The sequence below is a fragment of the Acomys russatus genome, chromosome 7 (assembly GCF_903995435.1).
Source record: "Acomys russatus chromosome 7, mAcoRus1.1, whole genome shotgun sequence".
Taxonomy (NCBI): domain Eukaryota; kingdom Metazoa; phylum Chordata; class Mammalia; order Rodentia; family Muridae; genus Acomys; species Acomys russatus.
Genome location: NC_067143.1, coordinates 42,601,134 through 42,612,850, shown reverse-complemented (window position 1 = coordinate 42,612,850; position 11,717 = coordinate 42,601,134). Strand labels below are relative to the sequence as shown.

Genomic DNA, 11,717 nt, shown 5'->3' with positions numbered 1-11,717 from the left:
ATATATTAATTCAAATAGCTTATTTACTTTGGTCATCGTATTTTGATTAATGCTACTATTTATTTACATTTTATGCTCCTCCCTATCAACTATGGAAGACATCAGGGAAGAAAGCAGGAATGCGCTCCCTATGGGAGTGCGCAACAGTCTAGGCTGCAGGGACACTGATCCCATTCCAGTTTTGAATTAATGACAGCAAGTCAATCAACCATGCCACCTACTAATTTAACACCGTGAAAAAATTCCTTGTTTTCTCTCCATAAATCACACCGAATATGAGTCCATAAGTATTTAAACAGTAAAACGGAGGTGATTTATAAAACATTTCACATACAGAAACATGAAAGAATTGTCACACAATTTAAGATACCCACTCAAAATACCAAGAGATAAATAAAAATTTACTATTTTAAGGAATCTAACTTAAAATACAATTTCTCAGTTTATATGGAAACATTTTAATAGTGAAAATTGAAAATCAGTTAGTCATATTAACAAAGCACATTAGCTAAAGACTGTATGATTTTTTCCAACCATAGCAAACATTTATCAGTACAAAGCTTTTTAGTCTCTTTGATGCACTCCGACTCCTGATTATTATTCACTATGCCATATCATACAAATATTCTTTAGCATACATAATCTTATGCATTAGAGAGTATTTCTTCCTTAACTTACCTGACTGAAGGCATCCAGTCAGAAAGGAGAAGTGAAGGACTGCAGTGAGCAGTTCAGTTTCTAAGTGAGTCATTCTAAGTGATGGTAACAAGAACTCAAACATAATCCATTTTGTATGTTTAAATAAAAACAAATTTTACATTTTATTAAACCAGCAGATATAACCACCTGGGTATAATTTTATTAGCAAAAAACTGATGATACTGATAATAAAAAAATGAAAGGAAAAGGAGAATATGCACCTCACACCAGAATACCGTAACATGTTTTGTGGAAGCTGCATTTTTATTTGAAAATCCACCCATTTGCTAACATACATTTTAATATTGTAAACAAAAATAGAATCTGCAGAGACAATGCAACAAGTATGCTTAACTCATGTACAGAATTGCTTTCCTACAATGAACTGTCCTTCTTAAGGCCCCTCTCAACCCAAGCGTTAAGATGTATTTACAGAAAGCACCGATCAACAGTGCAGTGTAATTCTTCATTAACTAAACTCTTGGCTAGACATTGACTTTAAAGATACTATCTCCCCTTATTTAAAAGGTACATGATCATAACATGGCACACGCCAAATAAAATGCTCAAGGATTTCTGTCCCCCTCCCTTTCCCCATAACATCTCCTAAAGTTTTACTGAAAAGAAGGAAAGTCTTGGAGTGAAAGCAATTCCTCACATTCATTTGGAAAGGCCCTAATGTCAAATGGAAAATAATGACATGCCAAGCACAAAGCAGTAAAGATCCTTCCCAATGCACTAATGCTGAATTTTAATGTAGTGCTTTTCCTAGTCAGTGAACTGTTCCCTTGCAAAATCCTAGGCACAGAATTGACTATAAAGATTAATGCATTTATAATGCTTCCCTAAATTCCATAGAGACTGAGAATTCTTAAAAGTCAGACCTATGGATTTGCCTTAAAATATTTAGTGCTCTGTATGTCAGCTGAAAAGCATTCTGAATCAGATTCATTCTTGTGGATAAAAATCAAACATACTGTGAACATCCATACTCATTTTCTTAAGGAGGTTTGATATAATATTAATGTTATGTAAAATTGATAATCATAAATAAATACAAATACTTAAGGAATGTCTACTGCAAACTGAATATAAATTTAAAAAAAAAAGTTAACTTCAATTATGGTTTCTGTATTTGTGAGGACTGGAGAAAAGAAATATAATGGATAATTAGAAATTATGATTTTGATCCCCCAATGAGTCCCGTTGAACTATGAGTAAAGGACACAACGCTTCTCTCCAGGCAGCTTTTCCAAACACAAACTCCACACTTTCCAAGTACAGGCTTTTCTTGGTAGGTTACAGATTATGGGTATTAATAGGAGTTGAAAGAACTGAAGTGTTAGTCACCAAAAAGACAGCTCTTAGTCTTAAATCATGTCAACTCTTGGCTTTATAAATGGTATTGACAACACTGTCCTATAACTAGTCCCATCCCCGCTGTGGGCCTTCATGGGTTACTGGAGCGCTCTAATGGAGGAAGAGTTTCAGAGACAGCAGTTTGGATTTTGCTGGAAGTAAGGAGTTGCCACCTGCGCTTGTGTGTTCTGGAATAATTCCATTGTCTTCCATCTAGTTACATAAACTGTATCTGGAAAAAAAAAAGTCGTGGTATAAGTTAGTTAAATCACTGCAACATAGGACATACTCTCACAGATAAAACACTCTGTGTCTTCACCATTCAACCAGCCTAGAAATATTCTTAACATGGTTCATCACAGACCCTATGGCAAAAAAAATAGAAAAACCAAAAATAAGGTATCACCAGCTTCCAATGTGCCAGAACTCAAATCAGTGAAGCATATTGTAAGTATTCTAACTATCTTCCTAATTACTAAAAAGCAGGAAGTAGTGGAAGCAAGGGGAGAAGACCGATAAATTATTTTTCCTTAAGTTAAAAATATTTATCCATAAGTATGAACGTACCATCTAACTCTTTTGGGAAAACAAAGTGTGAAGTATTTCCAAAATACATGTAATTAGAGAATAAAATAATGTTGCACTGATTCTATTCTTTACTAATATAATTAAAATCTTAAGCATTTATAAAGGAACACTCTTCAGTCAGGAGTCACTGTTCGCTACTCATTTCTCTTGAGCTGCCTATGTACAGCTAAAACTCAAGTGGATGCGCTTGCCAAATAAGAGCACTAACTGCCCAAGACCTAGCTGCTAAGTGTCAGCTGGGGCTGAAGCATCAAAAAGAACAAATTAAATGTCTTCCAGAGGATGAAAGTGGCGTGAATCGTACACAGAGATCCTGTAATCAAAGGCTCAGGTATTCATTTGTCTTTAATTAAACTTGGGAAGCAGAGGCAGGAGAATCTCTGTGAATTTGAGGCCAGCCTGGTCTGCAGAGTTCTACAACAGTCAGTAGTACATAGAGAGACCCTGTCTCAAAAAAACCAAAACCAAACAAAAGCAAAAATTTACAAAATTTTATTTTTAAGTTATTATCTTAAACAAAGGGAACACATAAAATGCAACTTTAAAGAAATTACATAAATGAATTTTTATCATGAGCCATAGGTGTTACACTAAAACTAAAGCTACTCCTAACCAAGACATAATGCACTGTGTAAAAGCTGAGCATTCTCTATAATTCTTTTAAGAATGACCAAGGGCCTCATTTTTAATGGTGGTATTTTATTATGCCCAGTGGCTGTGAGCAGTGGATGCTTTTGTGTTAAGATGGTCCCCCTGATCTCACACATTTTAATTATGTTAAAGCTATGTCCCAAAGGCAGTTTCTTCTTTTGTCCGATCCTGAACTATTTTTATTCTTCATGTTAAGAACAGAAGAGGAGAAGGCAGCTGAGACACAGAGGGAATGCAGACTCCTTTAATGAACAAAGGAGAAGGGTGCATGGCATTCAGTGTTGGCAATCTTTGCTTAAGTATCCACGTCCCCATCTCCCCCACACGTAGCAATACCTAAGTGACTTATAAGAAGTCCTCCAGAGAGAGCTCTGCAAAGGGGTCCTTTCCTGCAGCTCTGTGAGGACTGTGCCTGGAGGGACTGGATGCTGCCGACAGCTGGGGGAAAGAAGACAGAGACAGGGGAGAAAAAGGTCTCAGAATGACAGAACATGAGAATAGAAAGTGTAATGAAGGAAGAGGGGTTTTGTCACCTTTAATAAATATAAAGGTAGCCTTTGTAGAAAATGGGATTTAAAAAAAATGCTATTGCATGTCAGGTTAAAAGATATCCAATGGCATGTTTTCCAGAAAACAAATGTGTGCCTTTGAAACATGAAATGAAAGTCTTTTATCCATAAATGCTGATATAAACTGACCTACAGTCAAGACTTTTAATGTCAGGGAGGAGAAAGCGAGTACAGGAGAACTGATGCATAATTGTGTAATTAAAAAAAAAAGTCAAGTTGGTTTTCTGAATCCAGACTTCTATGCACAGTTGTGCAAACTGACCTCTGCTCAGATCCCGCGTTCCCAAAAGTAGTATCTCTTCCTGTCTGCCCACAGGGCACAATGTCCTGCTGCTCTCAAGTCTCTCTCCTCAAACAAACAGGGCTAACCTCCTGCTTTTCTACTTGGATACCCTGTAGCACACACTATAAGAACTATGCAGAGAGAGCTCTGAATAAGGGAAACAAGGCAAGGTCTCTGCTTCGTTTCCAGTCTTTATAGAGCCATTTGATTTTTAGAATTTGCCCCTTCTTTTAATTTGAAAATTAAGTTGACCACTGCACAAAGTACCATTACCTTTACTTCCAAACACAAGAAAATTTTTCTGAACAATTAAGATGTTACTCTGTGTGTGCAAACGCTCAAGTCCAACTGTTTCATCAAGCTGACTTATGAGTATTTTAAACCCAACATAAACTACTTTTAATTTGTAAAAAACTTCTATTCTGTTTCTCCCTCACTATAGGATCATAGAGCTTGCAATCAGAGGGCCATTATAAAAAGTATGCTTTTAGGGATGTTACATATTAAATTAAGATTAAGCAAAATAACTTTAATTCATAATCCCAAGACTTGAATTATATTAAAAAAAATTTTAAAGTCACACACACAAACCCCCTTTGCTGGTTTAATAATCTCCCCTTTCCTGGGGAGTTTTCCAGACAGGGCCCTGGCTGTCCTCGCACTTCAGAGATCCACTTGCCTCTCCCTCCCGAGAGCTGGGATTAAAGGTGTGTACAACTGGCCTGGCTGTTTCATTTCTTTTTGTTGTTGTTGTTGTTTTGTTTTTTCAAGACAGGGTCTCTCTCTGTGTTAGCCTTGGCCATCCCGAACTCGCATTGTAGACCAGGCTGACCTTGAACTCACAGTGATACGCCTGCCTCTGCCTCCCGAGTGCTGGGCTTAAAGGCGTGCACCACCACGCCTGGCTTTCATTTCTTTTTAAGTTTTGCTTTTATGTTTGCTTCTTTGCTTGTTCTGTTTTGTTTTGAAGAAAATCATCATAGGAATGATTACCCAGCGAGTTTCAGGAAATATTACCTCACCAGTGTAAGCATTCTGCCATTTAGAGCATTATGATCAACTTGCACATTTAAAAATCATCCTTTGTTACTTGGGTCATCAAGATTTTCCCCATCCATATACTGTTTTAGAAATACATGTTCAAAGACAGTAAGAAGAGATGGTTGGAAGGTTAATGGGTTTGTATATGCAACTACAGATGAAAAGGCAGGACCCTATGTCTGTCCTGGCTGGAGGCTGCAATACCTGCAACTCTTAAGGATAACTCAGAGTAAAATGAAACCTATCTAGAAAGATGCCCCAATCTTCTGTCTTGAGCCCCTGAACGGATTGATTGGTTTCAAATAATCACCGAGGCAGAAGGAGGCAAGCATTCACATTTACTTCTACTCTTCACTTACAAACAGATTTTCTTCTTCATTTCACATGAAGAACAAACCTGCTTGTTGTATACTATACCTAAATGACACTATCCTATGAGAGCAGCAGTTTGAAAAGCTGATAGCTCCAGAAGAAAACAAAAGAAACACTACCATTCTCCATACATGAGCATACTGCCAGGAGACCCAGAGTTTTATTAACAATGTTCAAAGGTGTCAATCTACCTTGAAAAAAAAGTATGTCTTACCCCAAACACCTTCTAGTCTTTTAAAGTAGTAAAACATGCACCGATACGTCTTATGTGTAAACTAGTAAAGTTAAATGTTTGAGTCACCAGTGAAAAAACAAAACTCAGTGTCTATCTCTACACTAAGTTTCTTAGCATCCCCCCCTTGAAATAGGCAACACCACATCCCATAAGGGTCTGGCTGCTGCACTACTCCAGGGCCCAGGACACCCAGGACCATAAGCACCTGCTCCCATCCTTTTCCCTCATTAGCAAAAAAGCACAGACAAAGTGCTCGCTGCTGAGAGAGTAGTCAGATGGAGGGGGAGTAAGAAAGGACAGAGACTAGGACACTGCCCACATTACTGCTCAAGGAAAGCAGGAAGAAGAAAAGGGATGGAGAAACAAGGACACTCCAGGGAGTTAAGATGCAGCAGGATTTTCAGTCTGAAGAACTCACCTGAAATAAAGTGCTGACCCTCTTTTTGAGCAAATTAAAGAACCTAGCTTAAAGCCTTTAAGGTAAATACACATACACATACACATAGAGCAATGAAAATATACTGGAGGAAAGGACTTTTTAAAAACTCAACTTGTCAGAATTCATCACAATATCAAATTTATAGACTGGCATAAAAGTAATCACAACTATTACAAATATACCATTACAAAAATGTGTAACAAACAAAATTACAACAGAAAATGCCTTGACCTACTTTTCAAAGTAGCATACATTATCCTAAAGTTCTAGTGCTAAAGAATTAGTACAGCCATGAGTCAGTTCAAATCAAAGTTATTTATTTCACCTTCCTTACTGCTCCAAAATATACATACTTAGTCGTTGTTATCTTTTTTTAATCTACAGGAAAATGAAATACTGCGAAGAGCAGAATACAAATAAAAATACTAAGATTTACAATTGATGACGGTACCTCTTAACTAAAATTCTAATCAATCTTGAAAATTACATGAGCAGTGAGATGGCTCAACAGGTAGAAACCATTGCTGCCTAGACTGAAAATCACATCTGAACCCCAGAACCAATGCCACAAGGCTGTCCATAAGGTCTTTGACCTCTATTTATCTAGCCCTGCACATACCCCTGCCTTTTCTATGCACACATACATACATTTTAAAAAATTATTTATATATTTATTCTTGTTACATCTTAATGGTTATCCCATCCCTTGTATCCTCCCATTCTTCCCTCCCTCCCATTTTCCCCTTATTCCCCTCCCCTATGACTGTTCCTGAGGGGGATTTCCTCCCCCTGACATACATACATTTTAATAATAAAAAAAAATATTTCCAGAACACTCTGCTTCAGAGTGGAGCTGTCTGGCTTCTTTCCTGTTTTGGTTATAGAATACTCAGTGGAAATGGAGTAATGAAATCACAAATTAACAAAAGACAAATACTTTTTAAAATGCGCTTCAAAATAACTTCAAGAAGTTGACAAATTAAACGTCTTAAAGTAAAAACAGGTGCTTCATTATTGTTTTATACCAAAGAAAAAAGCTGCAGGTTAGGAGGAGAAAACAGCAACAGGTTCAGAGAGCCAGGCTCAGCAGTCTTGGGAGAAGGGCTAGCCTACAGACCACACAGCCACACAAGGACCCTAATTTCCAGCTTAGCCTGGGACACTTAATGGAACTTTGTCTCAAAATCTACAAATTAACTTTAAAGGGGGGTTGAAGAGCATAGCTCAGGGACAGAAAACTCATCTAGTATGAAGAAGAACCCAGGTTCAATCCCTAGCACCACAAATAAGTTTATGAGAATAAAATTTCTAAGACATTATCAGCTTTGTGCCAAAAATTCTGAGGGCCAATCTAGGCTTGGTGCCACTGGCTCGTAATCAAGGGTAGAAGCAAGAAGTTCAAGGTCAGTCATGGGTACAAAATGAACTCTAGCCAGGGCAGGCTATTGTGAGACCCCTTCTCAAAAACAAAAACAGATACATATAACTAAGGAACACTTCTTCATATCCATTTATTTAGATTCTTAGTCAGTCAAGAGATTGGATAGCAAGAAAATGTTGATGCTATAGACTCACCTTGACTTTTCTATAAAAACAAAGACAGAAACTCAAGAGAAAACTGGAGGTTGTTTCTTGGCCTGGAATGACTCATGAGGAATTTATAGAAAGATAACCTGAACTGAACTTGGGCTCGTTGGGGTTTAGAATACCTAACCCCAATGCCTGTAACCCGCGTTTATGGTTGGTATAAAGGTTAAGTGCATACTGCCTGGCATAAATCAGTAACTCAACTATGACTCCATTCATCCCTAGCAGCTACCATCACACATTCAGCTATGTTTATGTAAGGCTCTCATCAAAGTCATTGCATCTGGGTAGCTCTTGGTCTTGTTAATTTGTAGTATCTATGTCTCTCAGAAACGCTCAGTCAACACTCAGTTGTGCTTCCAAATGGCATGCATGTAACTAAGTTTCTCATGTGAAAGCAACATTATTTTATCTCTCTTGTCAGTGACTTACATATTATGACCATTCTAAAATATATTAAAATGGTTTTGTCAATAAAGCGCTTTGAAGCAAAATGTACTCCAAATTCAGCTAAGAGGAAATCAGAACTTCTCTAATTTAAAATTTTACCAGCTTAAATTTTTTTGTTTTTATTTTTATGTCTAATATGTTTATTAATGTAGAAATATATTAATTCAACCTACAGAAATATGGTGGGCATGTGCTTGCTATTGACTGAATGTATGACAGCTGTGTGACATCTCTCTCTCTCTCTCTCCTCTCCCTCTCCCCACCTCTGTATCTATATATTTATGTACCTATCTATCTATGAAGGGCCAGAGACCATGCACATCTATCCTTATAACAATGGCATATAACATCTTTTTTTTCCTGTTCAGGGAGTTGGAGTTCACAACTTCTTTTAAGAGTCCTACATCTTGATACTAATGATTACATCATTCCTTCTGCACCCCCCCCCCCTTCTTTTCACAGTGCTAAAGATAAAAGACAGGGCCTTGCAAGTGCTGTACCACTAAACTGTATCCTCAGCTCCTCAATCAACCCACTCATCCCTCCCTCCATCTACGCACACACACACACACACACACACACACACACACACACACACACACACACAAACACAGAGGGGGTGGGGTGGGAGGGAGAAGTCTGTTTATTACTGTAAGAATGGGTTTCCTTCAGGCTATATGTCCCCAGTCCCTGCCCTTCCTCTGTTATGAAGTTCCAAAAAGCTAGCTAGACACTGGCAGCTTGACATGAGATTTCCCACTGAAACAAATTCTGACTCGCTGTACATTATTCAACCCATGTGTTCTCTACAGTAACACTAATAAAGCACATTCACTTAAAGCTGACCTCATCAAAAATATTTAGAGACAACAGACAGTGTGATTCCAGGATTCCAGAGATACCAGACTTGAAGCTCAGTCTCAGAAATAGTAAGTTGTTTCAGGGCACTTAAAGCACAGCTAGATCACTAGCAAGATATACAAAAATCCATTTGCATGAGAATATAAATATACAATGTTGCATGCCATTTTCCAATAAAGATAATCTCATTCTTTGGTTATCTCTATGAACAGCAAATGGCACAGACAGGTCCTCTTCTAGAGGATGCCATATGAGAGCAGCTTCATTTTAGAAGTCCAGCTTCTGCAACTGAAAGTAAATAAACTGCTGCTGTATTGAGCCATGAAGCTTGCCATATTTCGTTATGGCTGTCCTTGATGTGTCTACTTGCACATCTTGTGGGCTTTGAGGCTGCTACCTTTTTTTGTTCTTTTAAATTTAAATTCCTGCTTATTTAAACTCAAATCTATATGATATTTAACTTACAGGAAGAAGTTTAAATGATACTCTAGTTCCAGGAGATCCGATGCCCTCTTTGGGCCTCTGTGAGCACCAGACAGGAGCATGATATATAGACATGCAGGTAAAACACCCATAACACAGAATACAATAAATTTCAAATGAGAATACGTAACTTTTAAAGAGACTTTTCTGGCACACATTAGAAAATCAACATATTCTCATGCTTTCTATACACACAGAGCTACTGACGTTCACTATGATGACATTGTAAAACTTTGGCAACCCAAAACTTTATTAACACTTTCTGGCTATAAGACAAAAAACTAGAATTTTAAAAGGAAAACCTAGGAAGCATGGCCTTACTCTGTACTTGTTTTATTAACAACAGAGGTCAGAGATGAGGCTCCTAATCTTTTTGATATGACTAAGTGGCAATATAATGGGGGTTACAGAATCAATTTTTCATATATGGCACTAACTCTGATTCCCAAAGTAAATTCTCTCATGGCATTGTATAATAGTAAGTAGGAAAGGATAAATGAGCACAAAGCACTGCTAGAAATCCAAATGTCTTTCTTCACTAAGATTCAGCTGGATAAATCAGCTAAGAACTATCACTACTAACATTCAAGATTAGTACCAAGACACAAGTAAATGAATGAATAAATAATAAACACATGAGGCCTAAAAGCAAAATGTCATTGTTACCTACAAGAAAGTCATTTAGGGCTCAGCAGTTAAGAGCACTGTGTGCTCTTCTAGAGGTCCCGAGTTCAATTCCCAGTAACTACGTGGTGACTCATAACCATTTATACTGGGATCTGATGCCCTTTTCCGGCATTCCGATTTACATGCAGACAGAGCACTCATATACATAGAATAAATAAATCTTTTTTTAAAAAGTCATTTAAAAGCTCCCCTTTCAAGACTTGAATAAATCCAGTCTCTAAAGCCAGCAGTACCCTTGTTTATTATATGGTAAACCACAATGCGAAGCAACACAAGTTCCTCATAAAGAAATGATGAGAATACAGCAAGCACAACAACCTTTGCCACCATCAAAAAGCTTCAACAACCTTTAAAACCATCCGCATGTAAATACCCATTAAGATTATTTTCTATCACAGCAACTTTGAAAAGGAAACTGACACTAGGGTAATTGTCTTCCTGCTTAAGTGACATAATACACATGGCAAACAATGACTTTCAAACTACTGTTCATCAGTGAGCATTCTAATTTATAGAAAACATAAGTAAAATGCATTTAAAGTACAAGTTAAAACAGGATATAAGATTCCCATTCTCAACAAATTAACTAACAGACTCATGAACAACAAAAATATAGAAAAATATAAAGCCTAACAGGACCTACCACTTTCTACATAAACCTCTGGGAAAACGCAAATGTTAGATACAAAACAAAGACCTAAATACTCCTCCCTCTTTACGTATTGAATGATGTACATGCCCTGAAACAAAGGAAGGGAGTGAGCTTGGCTGGAATATAGCTCAGTATCTAAGCATATGTGAGCATATGTAATACACCAAAAGGGACGAAATATGAAATGGTCTCCTATCCATTGCTATCTATCAAATGGAGACCACCAGATCTGAAAGGACTATACACTTACTATCTTTATAACACTGTACGTCCTAGTAAGCCTACTAGATATGGCATTGGAAAGTGAATACAAGCTAACTGCTAAGTATTGCTTTCAAGTAAGCTTCAAAATTAGTCTACCAACTGTTTGGCATTGAGAACCATCTAGGAAACCGAGGAGTGCACTAACAATTATGTGTAACAACCAGAGCCACACACAAGAACACACTACCCTTCACTTCATAAGAGCCCTATCAAATAGCATACAACAAACAAAATCCAAACTGCTCGAATGTGCCCCCCGCCCCAAGAATAAAATTAAGAAGAACATTTAGGGTAACTGTCAGGAACAGGGAGAATATAAGAAGCATTTACAAAGAAAATCTCTCTTTTGAAGAACTTAAGTCAGCATGGACTTTCTGGTGGTTTGTCCCCTCACCCTACCCCACCCTTTTGTTTGCTTTTAGCATAATTCTCAGTGACAAAAAGTTACCTCATTAAAAAAAATAATAATAACAGCCAAACTGTCTGTGGGCTTTCTA

At 37.4% G+C, this 11,717-nt stretch overlaps 1 protein-coding gene across 9 annotated transcripts in view; it reads right to left on the bottom strand.

The window, feature by feature from the left end:
- Positions 1-1,462: 1,462 nt before the first annotated feature.
- The window catches only part of Picalm (phosphatidylinositol binding clathrin assembly protein), an 86,455-nt gene continuing 76,200 nt past the window's right edge, over positions 1,463-11,717 (bottom strand). For 8 of the 9 annotated variants that reach the window (XM_051148905.1, XM_051148906.1, XM_051148897.1 and 5 more), the window contains 2 exons: positions 3,634-3,735; positions 1,463-2,290 (listed from right to left, as the gene is read on the bottom strand). In XM_051148905.1, coding sequence (XP_051004862.1) covers positions 3,643-3,735 — 93 coding nt within the window. In that variant the 3' untranslated portion in view covers positions 1,463-2,290; positions 3,634-3,642. The remainder of the gene's footprint in view (positions 2,291-3,633; positions 3,736-11,717) is intronic. The other variant, XM_051148900.1, reaches the window with a different exon arrangement.